This window comes from Sciurus carolinensis, chromosome 2 (genome assembly GCF_902686445.1).
Source record: "Sciurus carolinensis chromosome 2, mSciCar1.2, whole genome shotgun sequence".
In the NCBI taxonomy this organism is placed as follows: domain Eukaryota; kingdom Metazoa; phylum Chordata; class Mammalia; order Rodentia; family Sciuridae; genus Sciurus; species Sciurus carolinensis.
Window position 1 is genome coordinate 163,484,127 of NC_062214.1, and position 25,226 is coordinate 163,509,352.

The 25,226-nt window shown below is 40.1% G+C and overlaps 1 protein-coding gene and 1 pseudogene across 4 annotated transcripts in view; both read left to right on the plus strand.

Moving 5' to 3' along the window:
* Positions 1–25,226, plus strand: part of Syne2 (spectrin repeat containing nuclear envelope protein 2) — a 319,905-nt gene that overhangs the window by 236,146 nt on the left and 58,533 nt on the right. For all 4 annotated transcript variants that reach the window (XM_047541762.1, XM_047541761.1, XM_047541763.1 and 1 more), the window contains 9 exons: positions 1,771–1,967; positions 2,931–3,063; positions 4,020–4,202; positions 4,617–4,763; positions 8,723–8,899; positions 11,527–11,682; positions 17,468–17,620; positions 23,348–23,518; positions 25,004–25,134. In XM_047541762.1, coding sequence (XP_047397718.1) covers positions 1,771–1,967; positions 2,931–3,063; positions 4,020–4,202; positions 4,617–4,763; positions 8,723–8,899; positions 11,527–11,682; positions 17,468–17,620; positions 23,348–23,518; positions 25,004–25,134 — 1,448 coding nt within the window. The remainder of the gene's footprint in view (positions 1–1,770; positions 1,968–2,930; positions 3,064–4,019; positions 4,203–4,616; positions 4,764–8,722; positions 8,900–11,526; positions 11,683–17,467; positions 17,621–23,347; positions 23,519–25,003; positions 25,135–25,226) is intronic.
* On the plus strand, positions 3,629–7,321 carry LOC124977870 (S-adenosylmethionine decarboxylase proenzyme-like; annotated as a pseudogene).

A 25,226-nucleotide genomic window follows, 5' to 3' on the forward strand; every position in this document is an offset into this window, starting at 1 on the left:
TGGAGTAGATAAATCTGGATCTTCCCAGGTGGAGTGTGGGTGCTGGCTTGCGGATACAGAGCATGCCATCTCACTGCTGAGAAGAACACAGTCGAAAACAGTGTCTTAAACCACATCATAGTTAAGAAGTAATATTAGCCTTTTAATATGAGCCTCATTATCCCCCACCCCTGCAAAGTGACCACATCCCATTAAGGTCAAAATATTTCATAAAAGAAATCATTGTTCTAAGACTTGTAAAGAAATTTGCTATACTAAAAGAAGCCCCCTATAAAGCCCATCACACAAATTGGCTTCATGAGGCTAATCTTGGTCCTTAGAGTCTTGGAGAGGCTTGTATGCGTCCTGCTGCTGTCCTCATCTTGATTGGAGGACATGTGTGGGCGGAGTGTAGGCATTGACCACGCTTCCTCTGAAGTCAGACAAATGCTCGGAGCACCACAGGGTTCCAGTGACTGTCAAACACAGTCTGTCTCCAAGGTATAAAAAGGAGGAACGAAACTTCTCCAAAATATTGTAAAGATGAAATGTCTGGCACTTAAGACTTAGAAAACTAGAACTTTTAAAAAAAAAAATTGATGTTGGACTTTTTTTCTAGCCTTTAAGTTCAGACAGGAGAAGAAAGGATTATAAATGAAGGAATGAGAGTTGGAATGGAGTATTTGGGTAATTCTTTAAAAGGTTTAAGTGAATTGGAAAATAGCGAAAGTTCTATTTTGATAATAATTTATTTTTAAAGGTTAAACAGCTGTCAGGATAATGATATTAGCTGAACCCAGCTTGTGGAAGATAATTGCCTTAAGACAGTTCTCTTCAGGAGGTCATTGTATTTGCCGTTTTGAAGAATTTTATTTTTCTTTTCATGAAGTCAGTTTAATGATGTGCTGGTGTAATTTATTCTTCTAAAGTTCTCTTCCTTTCTCTTTACTGAATCCTTATATTTAGAAAACCGTAGAAATGATTTTCCCCTACTATTTGCATCTTTTGTATTTATCACTTTCATATGTTGGTCTCAATCTGCACTGTTCCCAAGGGCCAGGCTGGGGATTGGGCATGAGGAACCCTGGCTGGGTCTGTAGTCAGGGTGCTGAGGACCGAGGAGGGAAAGAGCTGAAGAGAGTAGGCCTTTCTAAAGGGGACTGTGGCTACTTGTGTCCAGCTGGGCTTTGCCACAGGAGAATATAGACCTGCAGTCATTTTCCCAGGGCACTGGAAATCCTAATTTCTGTGTTTTATGTAAATTAACCTGATTTTCAAAATGATCTTGAGTTCAGTCAAAACCTGCCTGAAAACTGGACGCAGCAGCATATGGCCATAGTCCCAGCTACTCGGGAGGCTGAGGCAGGAGGATCCCTTGAGTCTAGGCTAGCCTGAGCAACAATGCGAGACCTTGATGGAAAAAAAAAAAGAGAGAGAGAATAAAAATTCTGTCTGCAAGCTGGATGCAGCCTATAGACTGCCAGCTTGTTTTATGTTTTGTTTTTTTCCCTTTTGTTTGTAGTTGGAAGAATTAACTATCAGAACTTAATCAGCAAGTTTTGTGTTTGAAGTTTATCTGTACTAAGCTATAGAGTTTCTCTGTAGGAACACATTAATCAGGCATTCTTATGAAAGGGGACCATTAATCACGTCTGTCCAGCCAGAGTGCAGCCCTGAGTGTTGCTGAAGTATTCATGTTTCTTCAGTAGCCTGAAATGTAGATTTCTGTGTTTGTGAATAGACTGGTTGACTTGATCTTTTTTTCAAATCATTCATTCCATGACTTATTAGCAAATAAAAAGAAACATTGATGGAAAGCATGCCCGGCTTTACCAAACCCTAAATGAAGGCAAACAGCTGGTGGCATCGGTGAGCTGTCCTGAACTAGAGGGACAGATTGCAAAACTGGAAGAGCAGTGGTTGTCCCTGAACAAGAAGATTGACCTTGAACTGCACAGACTGCAAACACTTCTCAAGCATCTACTGAGGTATGTTTTCTGAGGAACCGATTGACTGGCTTCAAATTCTGCTGTGAAGGAAGACTGCAGAGGGATTCTGCAGTCAACTCAATTTTGCATGCAGTCTCCCAGTTATGCCGTGCAGTTCTCTTTGACAATCTAAAGCACCTGGGTCCCCTTCTGGGCTAACTGGGATCTGATACAGGCCTCTGATATGGTTTGCTAGACTCAGGAATCAGTTTGCTGGAGAACATTGATTCATTTCTATGGACACTAGGAACTGTGTTGTATAAAATATTCACTTTTATCCCGTGCTATTGCTATTTTCCTATCCTCTTTGTTAAGTTTTTAAATTTAAACAAAATTAAATGATTTTGGCTAAAACAGTGGTTTGGAAAAATCTTTTGAGTTCCTCAGAGGGTTTGTTTTGCTCAGTTGGGATAACCTTGAGTTATCCAAGGACAGCAGCAAACAGAATATTGAAGCCTCACTCTCATCACTGCTTCAAGGGCTGTCTAATCTAAACAAGTTTTGGAAGTGACAAGAAGGGCAGCACTTTGGATATTATCAAATATCAGAGAAAAAAATTTGCATCCAGGCAACAGCAGTTTGCTATTATACAACTTAGATAAATGCTTGTTATATTTTCACTTAAATGCATTTGTAGAAGACATTTGATGGATTAATAATAATCTTTTTTTTTACACATGGGTATAATTTTGTGTAGCTGTAATAAGAAATAAAGAATGTTTTAAACTTTCAAATGCCTTTTTATTCTTGATTAGGCATAAAGGAGACAGTCCTAGAAAATGAGGAGAGCTTTGCATTTGAGACATGGAATAATACATGACATAATCCTTGTAATTGTCCTGATTTTCTGAAATATAAGGCTGATCAACACAGAAAAGAAAAAAAAGAAGAAAACATGCTAGCGGTCCATCTCATCATCAGAGTACCTTTCTAATTTCCTTTCTCCTACTTTGCTCCTGTTAGTTACAACAGAGATTCAGATGAGTTAACCAAGTGGTTGGAATCTTCTCAGCAAACTTTGAATTACTGGAAGGAACAGTCCCTCAATGTGTCTCAGGACTTGGATACAATCAGAAGCAACATAAACAAATTTTTTGTAAGTTGCAATAGAATATGTTCAAATAATTTTTGGTCAGAAATAAATTATGAAGGGAACAGGTTCAGGGGTGGCCATGACAATCTCTCTTCGGTTTTTGAGTAAGGAGTAAAATCTGAGCTAATTGTATCTATGGTCTTCAAACAGAACTGTTTGCTTATACTGTTCATTTATATACTTGGGATGATACAGTGTATTTTTAATTGACTATTTTAAAATATCTATTATATACATTAAAATATGTATATTATTTTACATGTATATATGTTATACTTTGACATAAGGCATACTTTTCAAATATAGAAAATACCCCCCAAAAAATTTAAAAACAACTACCTAAGATTATTAATTCATAAACATTAAAGTTAATAAATACACAGTTTTAAATTATTGTATATAGAATTGGCATTTCTACTAAAAAGATTTTGTTCTATGGTTTTGGGGTTTTTCTGGAAAAGCGGATTACTTTTGTAACATAAAATGCACTCATGAGACCCCTTAATCTTAACCCTTTTTTTTTCCTTTTTTTAAAATTTTTTTATTTTGTAGCTATGGTTACTCTTTGGTATTAAAATGTAAATATTTTTTAAAATACTTGGGACTATACATGGGAAAGATTTCAAAATATTTTGGTTAAAAATTCATTGCAAGTAGTTCACGTAATATGAACTTGAAATAGGGTTTCCTAGTTTCTCCTGAAACTGAAATGAGTTGTCTATTTTTAAAAATAAGAATCCACTAGGTTCTAAGTGTCTAGAGGGGCAGGATTTCCACCTCTGTCATTCTCCAGTGTGTGTCTAACGTTTGGAGTAGTGCCCGTCCTTGGTGGGTAAAGCTGTGTGTGTGCGCACGCGCGCACATTCAAATGTTGATTCTGTTTGTTTGTGCACTCTAAACAGTTGCTCTGACTGTTTTTAAGTTTTAGAAGTTTCTGATCTTTATAACTGTTTCCTTAGGAATTTTCCAAGGAGGTGGACGGGAAGTCCTCCCTGAAGACTGCAGTTTTAAGCACCGGAAACCAACTTTTGCACCTAAAAGAAGCCGACACGGCCACACTGAGAGCTTCCTTAGCACAGTTTGAGCAAAAGTGGACAATGCTCATAACTCAGCTTCCTGATATTCAAGAAAAACTTCACCAGGTGAGTGTTAAACACCCAGCATTTGAATTAACATTCACTTGTTAGCTCACAACTCTTTCTAAATTATTTTTCTGACTCAATAATTTTCATTGACATTACCTATTTTTCTCTGGCACCACTGAATATAGGTCTTAATTACTGGATTGTCCTCCAATGGGATCTTTCTTCACAGAGAAATCGGGCTTAATTACTTTATTTCTCAGTTTATCTGTGCCACTCTGTTAGTTTATGTGAAGGTCTTTATCATTGTTTGGGGGTCACTTTTTCTAAGCTTGAATGCTAGGTTAGTTTTTTGTGAGTAACCTGCATAATTATATAGCAAGACCTTATATCAAACCAGATACCTTCTTTAGCGATGCCCTGATTCATTTTGTTAATGTAGGTAATTAAATGGAAATCATTTTGTCCTTGCAGCTTCAGATGGAAAAATTGCCATCTCGTAAAGCCATCACAGAAATGATTAGCTGGATGAACAGCGTGGAGCACCAGGCTGCAGACAGAGACTCTGTGCACTCACCTAGTTCTGAGTCTCAAATGAAAAATCTTCTTCAGAAGCTCAAGGTAATTATAAAAGAGGAGCCAAAGTCTTTTCATTAAATAAGAAGTCAAATCGCTTGGAGGGGAAACTCTGAACCAAGAGCCATGTGGGATATAATGAAGGGACACTAATTTTGGGAGTAGAGAATAGGGCGGTAAATGATTCTAGATTGATGAGGAAGTCCGCTTGCTTTTCTTTCACCTTCATTCCTTTACAGCTCTGATCACAGTAGGACCATTCGAGTTTTTTAATGGACTCAGGTCCTCCTTTACCTCCTCAGTCAACATGCTGTACCTCTGTCCTGGATTGCCACTGCCCACTCTTTGCTGTTCTGTAAGTCATCCTGCAAGAGCCAGCTCAAGGTTCTCCTCATGGGCAAACCACACTGGCTCTCCCTGCCGGATTAGGGGACAGTGCTGAATTAATGATGCTCTCCGTAATACTCTCTAGTTTTTATCACATGTTCATCATTTATGTATTCACCTGCCTCCCCACATTGACTGAGCTTCTCAAGAGCAGAAGCTGTCCTTCACCTCCCAAAAATAACACACCTAATCTAAAGTAACTCTGTTCTTCCCTAGCACCAACCACCCCCAAATTGTGAACTAGCATCTGCATGTGAGAGAAAACATTCAGCCTTTGGTTTTTGGGTTTGGCTTATTTCGCTTAGCATGATATTCTCCAACTCCATCCATTTACCAGAAAATGCCATAATTTCATTCTTCTTTAAAGCTGAGTAATATTCTATTGGATATATATATCACATTTTCTTTATCCAGCCGAAAGGATAGTGGAGTGAAACAGACATTATTACCTCATGTATGTATATGACTGCATGACCAATGTGATCCTACAATATGTACAATCAGAAAAATAAGAAATTATACTCCATTTATGTATGATTTTTCAAAATGCATATATGCACTCTACTGTCATGTATAACTAATTAGAACAAATTTAAAAATTTTTTTAAAAAGAATGGAATAAAAAAAGTAGCACACCTAGCCCAACAGCTGTACTCCAGAGGTGTTTATGAATATTCTGTCAGCAAGAGAATGAGGAAGGAAAAGTTGATATCCTTCTGCAAACAGATATGAATGTGGCCCTCTCTGGGATACTTCTTTCACGTAGATTTAATTAACATTTAAAGAAGGCCCATGAGGTTTACACAGTATGGCCAGTGATATTAGCTAGCGCTCACTCTGCTCTCTTCAACAGGAAAGCAGCAGATTACAAGAGCCTGAACTCTATCTGCCTCTATTTCTAACAGACTTTCGTTCAACTTGGACTCTCTCACACATACACATACATAAGCTGAGAAATTTTTATTAATCAGGTTTTTTAAAAAATTTAATATAACATTATAGCAAAAAAAGGAACCTGAACTTAAGTAACAGTGGGAACAATCCACAGCAGCAGGAGAAGAGATTTAATTTAGTTGATTTTCTGTGGTTGGTTGTTTGCCATCTCCACACAGTTTTTTCCAAGGGACCAAGAAGCTGTTGGAGGTTTGGTGCTCCTGGCAGCAACCCGAGGCAAGCCAAGGGTCTTGAGATCTTGACACTTTCCCAAGATCTGAGTGTGATGTACTTTTGAAGATGTGCAATGTTCAGCCATAAATGTAATTTAAAACTGGCAAGCAGGAAGCTCATGAACTCAGTAAGAGTATCATGTTTGTCTCCAAGAGATGTTTCATTTGAAGACATGGTTTCCATGCTTTTGGAAAGCACTGGTTCCCCTGTTGAAGCTTGCTAGGAATTACAGTGGGTTTGACTCAATTCAAAACTTCTTTTATTCTTGTAAGAATTTCATGAAGCCTTCTCTTTCTTTTTTCTTTCTTTCTTTTGTTTTTGTGGTGCTGGGGATTGAACCCAGGGCCTTGTGCATGCCAGGCAAGCACTCTACCAACTGAGTTATATCTATATCCCCAGCCCCTTCATGAAGCCATCTCACCAAGGATACCCACACCAGAATTTCCAGGAAGAAATAGAGTTCTTAACACAATTTTCCCAACTGGAGCCACATATTGTATGGGATGGTATGAATTCTGGTTATTTGATTCTTGTATACTCTGGATTTCCCAGAGTTGGGTAATAAACCAACTAGAAATTTTGATGAGTGAGCTTGACCCATTGGTTATGGACCAGTTCTACATGAAAGATGGTGTTAGTGCAAAGAATGTCACTCAGGAGAGTAGAATTTGTGACCTGATTGACACCAGGTTCTGTCATTGCTGCCACACTGTTCCATCCTTGTGGGTATTCAGTGGATGGAATGAAATCGGATGGAACTTATTGGACAATTCACATCACTCCAGAACGAGAAGTTTCTTACGTTAGCTTTGAAACAAACTTAAGTCAGCCCTCTTACCATGACCTATCAGGAAAATTGTGGAGATCTTCAAGCCAGGAAAAATTATGACTGCCTTGTTTGTTAATCAGAGTTCTAAATTTCTCACCGTGCTTTCTTCACCTCAGAAGATTGAAGGTTTTTAAGTCTTGATTGCCAGAGTGCTATGTTCAGTGATTACAGTTTTGTTTTTACCAGTTTTGCTAAGCAGCAGCAACAACAGCAGAATTAAGAAAAATGAAGAAAAAAAATGCAAAAAGAGAACACCCATAGAAGGTGGTGACTGCTTTCTGGATGTCCATACCAAGGCCACTCTGTCCATAACCACATCCTTGTAATTGCAGAAGGCCCTAGATATAATGATACAATGATTGTGTCATCATTTTGAAGTGTGTGCTTTATTGTATCAGGAGCAAGACATCTTGCATGAATACCCTCCTCTGTGTTCAGGTGTTCGGGCCATTCTTGCTGTGAAATTGAAGTGCATGTAGAAAAAACATTGTACTACATGAAACTTCACAACACTTGTCCAGACAATTCAGTTTGCTTTATCTACAGGGTACCATTTCTGCAGGTATCTTCCCAAATTCCCCACAGACAAGGCTTTTGGCCTCAGCCTAACCGTCTGGGACTGTTCTGTTAAATTGTTGCCACAATTTTACATCCAGTTACCTCCACTACATTCTAGAATATAATCTCCACTAATGTTATTGAAACCAGTTTCTACTTCATACAGATGTTTTTTGCAACAGCCATTAAATTTTTCTCTCACACCCACAAAAAAGACGGTACATTATTTTGTGCCAGGCAACGTGTGCTAATCACTAGGAATGCAGAGATGAATGACAAGGCTGGCCATTACTTTGAAAGACCTTGCAAGTTTCTGATAGGCAGAAGATGAATGGCTTGATCACCAAGTATATTAACAGAATATGTTTTTATATCATCACTTCCTAAATTTCAGTGGGTAGTAGAGTCTATAAAAGGGCTAGCCCATACCATGTGATTACCCCCTGGATTCTCTCCATAGGATATGCTAGAATTTCCCTGGGTAAAACCCAACAAATGGCAGACTTGACAGGATCCTGGTTGGCCCTTAGGTGGGTTTAGGACCACTATAGAATACGAAGTCATTCAAACCACCCTGGGAGGCAGAGACTGTCACCCAGGAAACAGAGAAGCAGCTTAAATTGACAAAAGTTCCTTAAAGGTTTTCTGGTTTTCTGGGAAAGCTTTAACTTCTGTTTTCCATCCTATTATCTCCATGAGCCTTCAGGGTAACCCATAATCCAGTGTAGCTCTACGGTATTCTTTTACAAGAATCCAGGGACCAGACACACATTCTGAGGACAGCAGCTACCATATACAATGCTTCCTTGGACTTTCCAGTCACAGTTTGAAAGCAGGGAGTCTCTCTGTTCCCAGGGATGTGTCATCCCCAAGAAGAATCCCCACTCAAAGCAGCCTCCTGATGGGACTTGGGGAGGGTAGAAGGTAACTCCTGACAATGGCGCCCTGAATTAATGAATGGGAGCTTGGCGCCCCCTAGAGTACAGCCAAGGGGAAACCAGTTCATCGAATGGAGTTCCATTCAGGCTTTGAGTGTTTAATTTCACTTGTTTGTGTGTTTTAGGAGTTCAGAATGGAAATGGACTATAAACAGTGGATCGTTGACTTTGTAAACCAGTCCTTACTTCAGTTAAGCACCTGTGATGTAGAAAGCAAGCGCTATGAACGGACGGAGTTTGCAGAGCACCTGGGGGAGATGAACCGCCAGTGGCACCGAGTGCATGGAACCCTGAATAGAAAGGTGCACCCCAGGGTCACAGTCGGATGACATTTTGTCCTTTGTAAAACACCATGTTCCAAAAAATTTAAAAAGACATTCAGGCCAGGCACGGTGGCATATCCTGTGACCCCAGCGACTCAGGAGGTTGAGGCAGGAGGATCTCAAGTTCAAAGCCAATCTCAGTAATTTAGTGAGGTCCTAAGCAACTTAGTGAGACGCTGTCTCAAAATAATAAATAAAAAGGACCAAGATAGTCAGTTTACAGTTGAACCTAATAATCATAGCCCCTTTATAAATCTTATGTCTTAGCATCCTCTATGGGTGCATTTAACAGAATAGGAAAATAATTCTTATGTTGCTGTTGCAATTTCTCAGTGGGAAATTGAGTTAGGCAGTGAAGAGGAGAATTTTTGTTTAAAAAGGTGTCAATATTATGTCAGGCTACTAAAAGGTCAGAGAATTTGACATTTTCTGTGAAAACAGATGTTCAAAAGGGACACAAAGTTATTTCAGCCTTGAAAAGATTATGAAAAGGAAAAATATGCCTCTGACTTTGGATAGTTTTTTTACTCCTTGATTCTTTTCTTCTTCTTCTTCTTTTTTTAATATATTTAGTCATAATGGACATAGTACCTTTATTTTATTCATTTATTTATATGTGGTGCTGAGAATTGAACCCAGAGCAAGTGCTCTGCCACTGAGCTACGACCCCAGCTGTACTACATGATTCTTGAAAAGATGAAGAAAACTTATTCCTGAAAAATATTTAATATGTATATATACATAAATAATATATATAAATATATGTACATATGTTTGTAGTGACAAACGATTGATCTCTTTTCTTTATAGAGAATGAATACAAATAGATTTTTATGCAATTAAGATTCAAGTACAAGAATGGACAGAGAACATGAGCATACAGTTCACAAAACAGGATGGTTAGCAGATAAACAGAAATATATCAACTTTGATTATCAGATATTCAAAATAAAAATTATGTAACATACACTTATTAAATTAGAAAATTTGTTTTGTTTTTTGTTTTGGTGCTGGGGATTGAGCTCAGGGGCCGTGTAACACTGAAGTGCATCCCCTGCCCTTCTATTTTTTAGTTTGAGTCAGGGTCTTGCTAATTTGCTAAGGCTGGCCTCAAACTTGCAATCCTCCTGCCTCAACTTCCTGAGTACCTGGAACTATAGATGTGCGCCACTGTGCCTGTCTTAGAAAATGTTAATAAAACAGAATAAAAGCCCAAGTGAACATTCATAAATTGCTGATACTTGAATGACTTCATTACTCTTTTGGAAAGCCTTGGGAAATTTTAAAGAACTATAAAAACCATCTCTTCTCTTAACCCAGCAATATAGCTCTTATCTATTTATATAAAGTAGATAGTTCTTCAAAAAAAGAAAAGGTGCACACTAAGTGTTAAACATTTATATTTGCAGAAATGCAAAATGCCTTAATTTCAAACTCTAGAGGAATAATTAATCAAATGATACTAAGTTCATTTGATAAAATACTCAGCAGCCTTTTAAAACTAATATTAGCATATGTCATCACACAATAGGGACTTAGCAACATATAGAAAAAGCAGTATGAAACTTCATATATACTGTGATTAAAGCCTAATAAAAAACCTAATAAAAAATGTGAGTATTAAGCTGTGTGCAGCAGCACACATCTGTAATCCCAGCATCTTGGGAGGCTGAGGCAGGAGGATCGCAAATTTGAGGCCAGCCTCAGCAATTTAGTGAGACCCTATTTCAAAATAAAAATAAAAAGTGCTGGGGGTATAGCTCAGTGGTAGAGCCTCCCTAGGTTCAATCCCTAGTGCCACCAACAACAACAAAATAAAAAATTTTGAATATTACAAATGAGAAGAATCACAAAATTTTAAACTGATTATTGCCAGGCACATTGGCATATGCCTGTACTCCCTCTTGCTGAGGCAAGAGGATCACAAATTTGAAGCCAGCAACTTAATGAGACCCTGTCTCAAAATAATAAATAAAAAGGGCTGGGGATGTAACTCAATGGTAAAGTCCCCTATGTTCAATCCCCAGGACTGCAAAACAGGATAAAAAGAAGATTATTATTGAAAGAGGAGGTACTGGGTACCAAATTACATTGTTCTATCATGTGCACATATGAATATGTAACAACAAAACCCACTGTTATATATAATTTTAATGCACCAATAAAAACTCTTAAATAAAGTAAAAACTGATTTTTTTTTATCACAGTGTCGAATTGTGATATTGTTGATATAGGTAGAAATTTTTAAGCAACTCTAAGAGACTCCAGAGAAAGAAAATTACAGTAAGCAGTTTATATAATAAGAAAATGCAAACAAAAATTTTGAATGTTAGCAACATGATTTTATTTTGTGTAGTTGTTTTGAAACTCCAAAACAGCCACTTGTCTCCACAGATTAGCTTTCACTTAAAATATGAAATTTTTAAAAGAGGAATTTAATCCAATTTCCTGACTTTTGAATATTTATTCAAAAATTATTCATACATCATATTATGTGAATTAACAGAAATTTGAGAAGAAGAAAAAATGTCCTCTTAAAATACCCTATCAACTTTAAGCATGGGGTTAAAAATAAGATTCTTTTATAATAACTTTATCATTTATAGATACAACATTTAGAACAATTTTTGGAAAGTATCACTGAGAATGAAAACAAAATGCAGATTTTGAAAAACTGGTTGGAAGCACAAGAAGAGAAACTGAAAACTTTACAAAAACCAGAAAGCGTGATCTCCATCGAGAAGGTGCTCCTGGACTGTCAGGTAAGGAGGTGCAGCGCGTCCTCCCTCTTGGCAGGGTTGGGCTTCCCGAGCTTGCCCCCGAAAGACTGTGCTGTCCTCTCTGGACAGCTCCTGTGTTTACAGTCGTGCGTTGCTTAGTGACAGGCGTGCTTTCTGAGAGAGGCATGCGAGCAGATTCTTCTGTGCAGCGTGTGCTTAGTAACACAGCGCACTTATGCAAACCCAGATGGGTTAGCCTCCCACACGCCGGGCTCTATGGGACTGCCATTGTGTGTATGGCATGACTTCCTTTCTTACATAAATTAGATCATTATTGGTGGGTTTTACATAATAGCAAAGTACCATTTTTTTTTAAATCATCAGAAGGTACTTTCATGGTTCTTACTTCTTTTTAAGAGGTTTGAATATTACTCCTAAGTGGGGGTGGAGTGTGATAAATTGACAGAGAATTTTGATCTAGGTGCCCTTTTTTCAATTTTTGTGGTTTTTATTTTGTCCAATATTGGCAGAATTACTCTGACTTTTCCAATATTATTAGTATTTTATTCTGTGTTTCATCAGAAGAAAATTTTCTTCTACCTATTGTGTCTTGGGTCTTAAAAGGACTACTTGTCCTTGGAACCAGTGTCTGAGTCACATTTGGGTGTGAGGGTTTTGTCTGTCTGCCAGGTCACGTAGCCCTTGAGGGGCCCTCTCCCCAGTGGGGACTTGTCTCCCTGAGCACCACCCTGTTGGGGCACTCCCCATTCCGCTGTTGCCATGGCTACGGATAGCACACCCTCTGCTGCTTCTGCACCTACTCTGTAATAGCACGGCCGGAAAGTTGGGTCAGACCCCCATTCTGAGAAGGTTACAGGATGGGACTGAATGCAAAATGAGGGCAGGGGACACCCTAGGAGGCCTTTCCAAGCTATCTTAGTCCTGTTCGCTACTCTACCCACCTCTCCACATTAGCCTTCCGTAGCCGCCTTGGATTCCACACCTTTCCTTCACGGGAAGCTTATGTTCCTCAGCTTGCTGCTGGTCATCCTTTCCAGAAGCCCAGCAGCAGCTCTCGTCCTTGCCCGTCTTTCTGGTAACTCATTAGGTCCTCCCAGATTACCTCTAGTATCTGGTCAGTCCACCTCCATCCAGATTGGTCTGCAGCATCAATCTCTTCTGCTTTTCTCTTAACTCATTCTTCATACCAAGGGGGAGCCATACTTCTGAGATGCAAAAGGCCGCAGCAGTGCCCCACTGAAAAGTCCTTCTTTGGCTCCATTATCACCCATAGAATGAAGTTCAAATGTTTTCAGGTGGAATTCTGGCCACTCTCTGACCTTCCCTCCTCACCTGATAGACCTAACAATAAGCAAGCCTTCCACAATTCTTAGTCGTCTTGTTTTGTTTTGATAACACTCACCACTGAACAAGTTTGTGTTAAGTTTATCTCTTCTGTCCCCAACCTCACCACCAGGTTGTAATTAAGTAAACCGCAGGGCTGTGGGGGGCAACTCCGTAGTAGAACACTGGCTAACCTGCACGAGCCCCTGGGTCTGATCCTCTGCCCTGGGAAAACACAGGCTAAATTCCACCATTTGTAATAATATTTATTGGTGAGAAATGAAGGCAGTTCATGCAACTGCACATTCCAGGAAGTCCGCCTCTCTCTGCCCTATGGCACCCAAGCTTGCTCAAAGTGACATGTCCGCATTCCCCGAAGCAAGAATCTGATATCTGTATGGTCAGCATCAGCAACCAGGACCTTGGAGGTAGGCTAGGTACAGAACCACACAGGGATTGTCACTCAGGGCAAAGGGAACAGGCTACATGCAGTTGCTATGTTCTGTTCCAGTAAGGGTGAGAATTGTGTCCACGGTAGTTTAGGCAATCCACCTACCTTGGCATATATAATTGTAACCAATGAGAACCCATTTATAATATTATCATGCTATTTAATAACCATTAATTTTACCAATAAAAAGCATTTCTAACACTCACCATGCTTCTTGGCAAAATGACTCATGTTGATTGAGACGTGGAACTCAGAAACACTGTGGTGGCCCCCTCTGAAGTGAGGGTTTCCTAATTCAAGTGCTCGCCTACCACCTGGAGTGTGCATATCTGGTTGTAATTGGTTGCACCGGAAATGGTTTCCCTTACATGTAATTTGCATGTGTGCCTGGTGGCATCATCCCTTGTCAGTCCCCACCTGAATATGGCATTGAACTGTGGGCAGCTCTGGCCTCAGCCCTGTTGCAGCTGACTGTAGGATCTGGACACTCCCACCACCATCCCAGCACAAGTTCTCTTCTGTCTTTGTCAGAACTCAGCCCAAACACCCTGACCTCACCTTGTACCCACCAATTATTTACCATCCCACGAGCCCCCACCCTTTCCATTAGCTTGTGTTTCCCTGTTTTAATTTTTTTACCTTGCTTTTTTAGGTGCATCTTTATAAAATAAATAAATGTAAAATAAGGCAGAGATGGGAATACATTAATAAAATCGGCTTCCCAGCCTGCTGCAGCACCGTGTCTGAGGCTGTACTGAACTCCTCTGTCTACTTGTCCGTCCTCCACTAGCCTGGGGTTTCTCAGGGCAGACTTGCTCATCAGCACGCCTATTAAGTCTGTTGCTGTCTGGGAAACTCATAGGTGCTTAGGAGTTACTTGAGCACATCTATTAGTAGACCTAAAAGTGTACTTTGTGCAAATGTCATTTTCACTTTTCTTCACTACTCATTGATTATAGGAAATAAAATGATGATGATTTCATGACTGATCCCACAGTAGAATCTTTCAGTTCAGGAAGCTTGTTGCTGAAGTGGCTTTACTCCACAAAACTTAGAATGGTATTTTATGAAGCGTTAGGACAGTTAGTGAGCTGGGGTTGTGGCTCAGTGGTGGAGCACTTGCCTGACATGTGTGAGGCACTGGGTTTGATTCTCAGTCCCGCATAGAAATAAATAAAGGTTCATCCACAACTAATAAAAATATTTTTTAAAAAAAGACAGTGTTGACTTGAAACATTCTGAAGGGCTTCTAAAAGTTCTAGATGAATAGGAAGCGGCCATAGGTTTGGCATATTATATTAGCAAGGAAAACTGTATAGTTGACTAGTCTGAGATAAGATTATTAATCCCTCAAGTTTGATACTGCTGTACCATAAGTACCCACAGCTCACGAAAGTTCATTTGTGGTCATTTCAAAGGAATTTAGACATTTCAAAAAATGAACACCAATTCTCCAAGAACAGATGCAAGCATGACTGGACTTGTAAATTCTAGTGAATCTTCATAATTAGCAGAGGATTTTTTTATGCCACCCTATTTTGTGCATAGCAGGTTACGACTTAAAAAGTAAAACGGATTTATTTACCAGTGAAAGGGGAGCTGGCAAACTTGAAAGGTCTGGTAGGCCTCTGTGTTGCAAGGTCAGATCACAGAACCACTGGGCTAAATCCAGATTATTCACAGGAGAAAAATAAACAAAAATGGTTGTGTGTGTTTGTTTATGTGCTATTGTTGCCACGGTTATTGTTTTTGTTTTTGTTTTTGTGTGTGTGTGTGTGTGTGGTACTGGGGATTGAACTCAGGGCTTTGTGCTTGTGAGGCAAGCACTCTACCAGCTGAGCTATCTCCCCAGCCCACGGTTATTGTTTATACTACCCTTCTGGTATTTTTTGTGTGTCTCTGTTTTTTCCCTCTAACTCTACTAAGTAGTACTGCTTTTCATCAACTTATGGAGAAATACAACAACTTAGTAGCAAAAGTAAATGTTTTTACAAAATCCTCCCAGTTGAGCTTTTAAGGAGGAGAGCAAGTTGGTATTTTAAACATCTTTTGAGCTGTAACTTTGCTAAGAAAGAAGTTAGGTCCGCGTTGGTGATGAAGGATGCTTGGTGATAGGTGAGGCTGGCAAAGATAGAGGTCCTGGCTCAGTGAGCCTCGCTGGCAAAGGCTGTTTCAGAAGAGCCGCGTGGGTTGCTGGGTGCTTTCACAACCAGTCCCTAAGCAGAATGCCTGAGAGCACGCCTGTGCGGTAGCAGTCACTCGGTGCTGCACTGGTAGAAGTTGTCGTCACAGTGAGCTGTTCTAGTAAGGTGTCGTATATCCAGGGGGCTCTAAGTGAAGAAGAGAAGAGGGTCACACAGTGGAACTTTCCTCTCACTCTGGCTTCTCGTCTTCCAGTCCCACTCCCAACCATGGTAATCAGTTTCTTATGGAACAGGTTTTTCTCCTTCTTTTTTCTACTTTTTAGGACATGAGACTCCTGACATTTACTGATCTAAAGTGTGTGATTAAAAAAAAAAAAAAGGCAGCACAGAGACTGAGGCCAGAGGATTGCAAGTTCAAAGCCAGCCTCAGCCCTTCCAGAGGCCCTAAGCAACTTAACAAGACTCTGTCTCAAAATAAAAAAAGACCTGGGGATATGACTCGGTGGTTGAATGCCCCTGGGTTCAGTTGCTGGTACTGAAAAAAAGTTTGTGAGTTCAGTGTTTCAAGAGTAAGCTAAGGCTCCTGGCAGGTGGCAGCTTTGCGGGGGCTGTATTTTGTACCACACTGTAAGGCTAGTCCGAGGCACTAATCCCTCACCAGGGTACAAACACAGCCGCCTGCCCAGCATCCATTGCCTGCCAGAAGCTCAGGTTCCTTTTTCCTTATGGACCCACCCAGTGATTCTTTTGAAGGATTAAAATTTGATTAAGCTGTATTTCTTGCTAAAAACAGGCTTCAAGAGAAGAAACTTGAAGCGTCACTAAAGGGAGGCCATGCATTCAAACCACACGTCCCTGGGTGGAAATCCAGGACAACACTAAGTGCAAAGTGAGCCCATGTGCATCCCAAATTTGCACATTTGGAGATTTTGAAGGAACTCAGAATAAGACCTAAATGCCAAAAAACTTTTGTATTTTCCAGATGTTCTAGAACAAGTTTGTAATTCTCTGATAATAATAAATAGAAAGTTTAAACTTTTTCCAAATTGGGCTTTAATCCCAGTCCTGAGAGGGGTGCATGAGACCTCCATCCATCCTTCCTCTGGGAAGAGTGACAGGCTCGCTGCTGGCCCGCTTCAGCTGTTTTTAGACTGTTGGCTCCACGGCCTTCTTTGCAGTAGAGGGCTAACTGTCAGTTTCTGGAATTATGTTTGTGAAGAGTGGACCGAGCGGCTGGGTGTAGCCTAGTGGTAGAGTATGTGCTTAGCCTGCACAAGACTCTGGGTTCAGTCCCCAGGGTGTGTGCCTGTGCACAGGTGCACGCACGCACACACACACACACACACACACACACACTCACAAAGAAGTGAAACAGTTGGCAAGGTCAGGGGTACCTTTTATGAGTGAATTAATAGACTAAGAGGCACAAGTAGATATTAAAACTATTACTGACTGAACTACCAGTAAATCTGTGACCTTCACTTATATGATACTTGGTGTTGGAAAGCACCTTCCTGCTTGGGGTGCACCTGCTCTCTCAGCTGTGCATAGCATGGTGCATCACTCTTTTGCAGATGAGAAAATAGACTAGGGGGACTGATGACTTGGCCAGGGTCCAAAAAACCAGCCCAGGGCAGATGTGCAATGAGGACCTGCTCACCTGGGCTCTTTCCATGATGATAAGGACTTGTTGCCTAGACTCTCCCTCGTAAAGAACCATGGAATATAAAATTGAATGGAGTGTATTGTGTTTAAAACATCTTTGCTACAATGCTGTGTAATCATATACTCCTGGCATTTTTTTTTTTACTTGATAAGATTAATCTCCTTTTATAACTTATTCTCTTGTATATTGTTCATTGAAAACCTTCTCCTCTTGCCCTTCCAGGATATAGAAAATCAACTTGCAATTAAATCCAAAGCACTAGAAGAGCTGAGACAAAGCTACCTGACTTTGGAGAGTGGGGCAACGCCATTGCTAGAAGATGCAGCATCTGGAATTGACGAGCTGCTTCGAAAGCAGGACAGTGTGATCCATCAGGTGCTAGATCTTTTTAGTCTGCTGTTTCTCTCCACATACTCTTCCTATACCTCATATGTTGTTGTTAGTGTTCTTTAATTGTGAAGACATGCTCTCTACTAAAAAGTGAAACATTTCTGAGAAAAATATTGAAATGGAGAAAAACATTTCAAATCCCATTTCATATACTGAATAATTTGAGGCAAAGCCAGTGCTCCATCATTGACAGGCAGGAAATCCACTTGACTATCTTTGTTTTGTCTGATGTACTCATGCAGACACAAATGTCTCCATCCCCCACGCCCAACAGAGCATCTGGCATTTTTTCCCAGACAGATACACAGGAGCAGCTAGGAAGAGACTCATCTTGTCATATAGCCTCTGTAAGCTAGAAGCATGGTCCACTTAGGGAGAATTCTAGAGGTGGGAAGAAACACAGCACAGTAGTAAAGAGTGAAAATAAAGGGAGAGTCTCCAGGACACCTAGTAATCTTACAAAAGGCATGTCAAAGTCCCTGGGTGGAGAGCACCAAAAGAGAGAAAGAACAGGCCACTCCAAGACATGGCTGCCTGCATTTCCCAGCAAGAGAGGGAGAATCTCCAAATCCTAACCACTTGCAGGTGTGTCCATGTTTCTCCCACAGTCCTCAGTGTGGGTTATTTGTCATCCACTGAAACTTACTTTCAGTTGGGACAAAGCTGTATGAATGAAATCTGTAAGCGGCCTCCAACCCGGTTCCCTTCCCAGGGCTCCAGCAGGAAAATAGGGATGAGTTTGTTCAGTCATCTGTTAAACTTAACCTTGTGTAAGTCACAGGGCTCGCCACCGGGAATAAGATAAGAAAATAAATAAATTCTGCCCTCAAAGATCTCACAGGCAGTGGAGGAAACAATACAATACTTTGAATAATTACAATACTATGATTACAATATGAAAATATGGAGGGGGAAATAAAATAAGGTAATATGAAAAATATGCAGATAATAGCGCTATCAGGGGCTGGGTTTGTGGCTCAGTGGTAGCGCTTGCCTAGCATGCGTGAAGCCCTGAGTTCAATCCTCAGCACCACAGAAAAACAAAATAAAAAGGTATGTGTCCACCTACAACTAAAACAATATTTTTTAAAAAGTGCTATAAGAACAGACAAATAAATGTAATAGAATTGAAAGTCCAGAATTAAACCTCACTGTACAGTCCGCTGATATATTTTTTAACAAGGATGTCCAGATGATTCAGTGGTGGGAAAAACCTTCAAAAAGGCACTGGCACAACTAGATACCCACATGCACAAGAAAAAAGTTAGACTCCCATATTCATACCACATACTTAAAATGAATTAAGGACATAGTAAGAGCTAACACTCTAAAACTTTTAGAACAGGTATCAATCTTCATGACTTTTTAAAAAAATCTTTTCTGTTTTCTTTTTCTTTTTCCCCAGTATTGGGGATTGAATCTAGGGGTGCTCTATCACTGAACTACATCCTCAGTCCCTTTTTTTTTTTTTTTTTTTTTTAATTTTTTTATATTGAGACAGGGTCTCACTAACTTGCCCAGGCTGGTCTCAAATTTGTGATCCTCCTGCCTCAGCCTCTGGAGTATCTGGGCATACAGAAATGCAAAACTATACCCACCTCATGACTGGTTTTCTAGATATAACATTAAAAGCATAAGCAACCAAAGAAAGGATAGATAAATTGGGGCAGGAGAATTACAAGTTCATTGCTAGCCTGGGCAACTTACCAAGGCCTTATCTCAAAATTAAATTTTTTTTAAAAAGGACTGGGGATGTAGCTCAATGGTAGAGTGCTTGCACAAAGCCCTGGGTTCAGTCCCCAGTACCACAAAAAGAACATAATACAAATGGCCAATAAGTATATGAAAACATGCTTAATGAGATTAACCATCAAGGAAATGAAAATCAGAACCACAATGAAATGCCAGTTCACATCTGCTAGGATAACTAGAACAAAGACAACAGCCAAGTGTTGGAAAAAATGGGAAGAAACTAACCCTCATGCACAACTCACGGGGATGTCAAATGGTGCAGCTACTTTGGAAAATAGTCTGATAGTTCCTTAAATAGTTAGGTATAATTGCTGTCTGTTCAGCAATTCCACCAGAGTTAGATAATTCAGAAGAAATTAAAACAAAAACTTGTTCACAAATATTCATAACTGTAATTTGTAATGGCCATAGAGGGGAAATAACTGATTGTTCATCAACCTATGAATGTATAAATAAAATGTGATATATTGATACAGTGGCATACACAGCTATAAGAAGTAGTGAAGTATCAATGTATTCTACAGCATTGAGCGCCTGGCAAGCATTGTGTCTGTCTCTACAGATTTGCCTATGTTGTGACCAAATTTTTTCACTTGACACAATGCTTGCAAGGCTGCACCATTTGACATCCCCATGAACTGTGCATGAGGGTTAGTTTCTTAAAATAAAAAATAAAAAGAAGCAGGGATGTTGCTCGCTGCTAAAGCTCCTCTGTGTTCAGTCCCCAGAACCAAAGGAAAGAAAAATGTTCTACAATTGGTTATGGAGATTATACTTTTTAAGTAGGTGAATTGTGCGATGTGTTAATTATATCTCAGTATTGTTTTAAAAATACAGAGGATATAAGTTGAGATCATCCATCCGTAAGCTATTCAGAGTCAATACAGTCTTGTGCTAAGAGCAAGGACGCTGAGGTCAGAGCCTGAAAGAGATCCTGGTAGCACCCTTGTCTGTATCCCTGGGAAGGTTGTTTCTCTAAGCCTTTGTTGCCTGATCTATAGAGTGGGCATGATAAGAACTACTCATTTCCTCTTACCTCAGTAGCAATGCCTATCAGTGCTCAGTAAATGCTACTCTACTGGCTAATCCCAGTTTTCACATTCTGAAAACAGTTCTCCCTCTTCTTTCTGCCGTAGTGAGTTTTGCTTAATGAATTTCTTCTTTTCTCTCAAACCACATGCACCATATCTTATCCATGAAGTTGTAGTATTAAAAGGGGCACCTGGGAGGGTGCCAGAAGCTGCCCCATCTGTATATGTGGGAGTTGTGAGCACCTTGCCCGGCATGCATCTGGCCGTCCTTGTAGAACTGTGCCCTGTGGGCTCGGGATGACACAGGACAGGCTGGGCTCTGCGTCCACACAGTCACCAACTGCAGACTGAAAATATTTTGGGGAAAATTGTATCTTACTGAACATGTACAGACTTTTTCCTGCTATTATTTCCTAAACAACTATTTACATTGTGTTAGTAATCTAGAAATAGTGTAAATTGTACTGGAGGGTGTGCAAAGGTCGCATGCAAATACTCCATCCCTTTACATAAGGGATTTGAGCATCCATAGATTTTGTTTCCTGATGGGGGAAGATGTCCTGGAATCACCATCCCACAGATACCTTGGACAACTGTATTTTTTTTGTAATCATCCCTGCCACCTACGCAGGTCCCAACTTCTGAGAGAAAAGTGCCCTGGTGAGGATCCCACCCCCTCTCTCTTTTTTTTTTTTTTTTTTTTTTTTTTTTGCACCAGGGATTGAACTCAGGGACACTCAACCACTAAGCCACATCCCCAGTCCTATTTTGTATTTTATTTAGAGACAGGGTCTCACTGAGTTGCTTAGGGCCTCACCATTACTGAGGCTGGCTTTGAGCTCTCAATCCTCCTGCCTCATCCTCCCGAGCCACTGGGATTACAGGTGTGACCACCACAGCTGGCTTCTTTTATTTTCTTAACTAAATGATTGGGTTTTGTTTTGTTTTTTGTATTTTTCTGAGACATCCTACCCTTCTTAAGACCGTCAACCCACATGATTGCCAGTACAAAACCAGCATTTTAGTGTAGCAGTGTGTTAGTTATCTGTCCCTGTTTGAAGCACAGATTGAGAAGCCTCCCTGTTACTGTGTGCGACCTGTGCCCCTGTAGCTGATACACGGAAAACAGAGAACCCAAATGCAGGGATGTGCGACGCACTGAGCCACCAGGAAGGCATCCTCAGGCCCACGCAGTGATCATGCCCCGTCTCCACCCCTTTTTAAAAAAGGAGATATGATTCATATACTGTAAAATTTGCCTTTTTAATGTATGTTTAGTACACTCACATAGGCAACCAGGACTACTGATACAGAACATTTTCATTACCTCAAAAGGAAACCCTGTGTCCACCAGCCGTCTCTCATTCCTGCCCCCACTCCCTGGCAACAACTTACCTGTTCACCTATTCTGGACATTTCATATAAAAACCACCGTACCATGTGTGGGCCTCGTGTACGCCTTCCTCCAGTTAGTACATTCGTCTGCTGCTTTTCCTTCCTGCCTTCCTGTCTCTTTGAGTGTGCTGAGAAGCCCCAGGCCCCAGCCTCCCAAGAATTGCTCCATCTCTCAGCTACACCCCCAGCCCCTAGCATGTTTTCAAGTTCATTGATATGGTAGTTTGTATCAGTAATTCTTTTCTTTTCTTGGCTGAATATTTCACCATATGAACAGACCACGTTTAGTTTATCTGTTCACCTGTTGATGAATATTGGGGTTAGTTCCATTCTAGCTCTTATGAACCTACTGCCAGGTACATTTGTGCACAGGCTTTTATGTGAACGTATGATTTTGGTACTCTTGAATCTGTATCTACAAATACAATTATTAGGTCTTGTGGTAATTTGACTGTGTTGTTGGTACTGGGGAATTGAACGTGAGGCCTTATATGTGCTAGGCAAGTACTGAGCTACATTCCCAGATCCCCCATCCCTTTCCGCCCCCCCCCCTATTTTGAGACAGGGTCATTCTGAGTTGCCCAGACTGGCTTCAAACTTGCAATCCTCCTGCCTCAGCCTTCCAAGTAGCTGGGGTTACAGGTGTGCACCACCATGCCCAGCTTCTGTTTGTCTTTTGTGGTTGTTAACAGTGGCGACCTCCTTTTACATTCACACCAGCAATGTATGAGGATTCCAGTGTTGCCACGCCCTCACCTGTTGTTACCTGACTTTTTGATCATAGCCATCAGAGTAGATGTAAATTGATATCTCCTTGTGGTCTTGATTTACATTTCCCAGAAGACTGTGGATGTTGAGCATCTTTTCAAGTGCTTATTGACCATATGTGTATCTTTGGAGAAGTTTAAAGAAGTCTTTAGTTTGGTTGTCTTTTATTATGTTCTTTTTTTTTTTCTTTTGATGTGTTGATTTTTTTTTTATTGAAAACAAATGGGATACATGTTGTTTCTCTGTACATGGAGTGAAGGCATACCATTTGTGTAATCATAAATTTACATAGGGTAATATTGTTATTATGTTCTTTATTCACAGTCGTATCTAAAATCATTTTGATTGGTAACAAAATGCTCAACTCCTTTCCTCATTATCAAAGCATACCCATGGATAAAATGTGCCCAACTTTGCCTTTTGTTCTACTTTGCTCTTTTCCATTTTTTGGATAGAACATGCTCCTCTCCAATTTGTAATTACTTTGCAATAATCAGATTTAAGTGCCAGGTAACATCTTTTATATATAATGCTTTACAGTTTTTACAACATTTTCACAGATTTTTTTTCATTTATTAATGCTTTTGTGGATGAGGAAGCCAACAATAGGGTTAGATAATTTGCCCAAGGCCAGAAAACTAATACAGTGTACCTGAACTGTGCAGTCAGATTCTATTACTTGCTCATTGTCCTTTTCCGGGGCTGTCAAGAGACCATGTCTTGTCAAAGATTTTTTAAATGAGTACTGTTTCCTCTTTTCAAATAGGTCAGTCAGCTCAAAGGCTCCATGCAGTCGATGCTACAGGAGTGGAAGATGTACGATAAACTCTATGATGAAGTGAACATGCTGGTGATCAAATTTGGGTACTGCATGGAACACAGCAAGCCTATGGTTTTATCACTGGAGGCCTTGAGCTGCCAGGTGCAGAACCTTCAGGTAAGTTAGCCAGAGTGTGGCTCAGTGCATTACTGGCAGAAAATTCCAAATGGAAGTAAGAACAGTAAAGGACACATGTGGGTTTGTGCACTCCATAGAGAAGCACAAAACACTGTGTTAATGCAGTATCAAAAGTATACCTTGGCCAAGTGGCACATGCCTGTAATCCCAGTGGCTCAGAGGCTGATCATGAGTTCAAAACCAGCCTCAGCAAAAGCAAGGCACTAAGCAACTCAGTGAGACCCTGTCTCTAAATAAAATACAAAACAGGGCTGGGGATGTGGCTCAGTGGTTGAGTGCCCCTGAGTTCAATCCCTGGTACCCACTACCCCCAAAAAAAGTATACCTTGAACCTTAGTCAGTTACAGGAAAACCTAAAGGTTTCAGAAAACATGAATTTGCCATTTGAAAACCAACTGAATAAGACAATCAGAGACTTGTCTACAGTAATGGATAAAATCCATTAATTCTCAGAAAGGATAATGTAAAGAATGAAGACAAAGATCAGAAATGTAAAGAGAATGGTGCAAATGCAAGATAAAATTCATGTCATCATGAGAAATGGTGTTAAACAATGTAATATGTAAAAATCACGGTACAAGAATGTTTGAATGTGAAGCATGTTCTAGTAGTATAAATTGTTAGTTCAAATGATGTATAAAGTTTCATGAATGTTGCATCTGCTTTTGAAAATTGCTTATAATTTCTAGCATTCAAATTTTTAAACACTCCTTGAATTAAATAATTTTGCATTGCCAAATGTTTTAGGATGAACTTTGTTATAGTTTTAACCCCAATAAAGTTCTTCAATTAACTTGGAAAAAAAAAAAGTATACCTTGAGGAACTGGGGTCATGGCTCAGTGGTAGAGTGCTTACCTGGCACACATGAGGTACTGGGTTCAATTCTTAGCACCACATATAAATAAATAAAATAAAGGTATTGTGTCCATGTACAACTTAAAAATATATTTTAAAAATAAAGTATACCTTGAAGTCAGGCATAGTGGTACACATCTGTAATCCCAGGGATTAGGGAGGTTGAGGCAGGAGGATTATTGGGGTTCAAGGCCAGCCTCAGCAACTTAGCAAAACCATATACCAAAAAATAAAAAGGGTTGGGGATGTAGCTCAGTAGAGGGCCCCTGGAAGCAATCCCCAGGTACCACAAAAACAAAGTATACCTTTAAATTCTAAAGTAAGTCATGTGAGCAAAAGAGTGACATTATCAAACTGTATGTTGAATTTCCCTTTATTTTTCATGACCATATTATTTTGCAATTTAAAAGTTTTATTGTGGGGCTGGGGTTGTACTTAAGTGGCATATCACTTGCCTATGACAGGCACGGCCCTGGGTTCCAGCCCCAGTATTGCAAAAAAAAAAGTTTGTGTGTCTGCTCTCATTATGTAGCATTGAGAAGCAAGAAGTGCTGTCTTCCTTGGGGTGGCCAGGCCATCTGAAACTGATCCTCCTTCTCTGTTCTTAGTCTCTTCAAGATGAAGCTGAGAGCCGTGAAGGGAGTTGGGAGAAACTCCAGGCGGTTATTGGCAGACTTAAAGATTTCTGCCCCTCGGTTGCTGAAATAATTGAAGAGAAATGCCAAGACACTCATACAAGGTACACTTTAAGATGCAATCAGAATGATAGACCTAAGGCCTTGTAAAGTCTTCCTGGTCCTCTGAGATGACTGGTTCCATATTATTCTGACC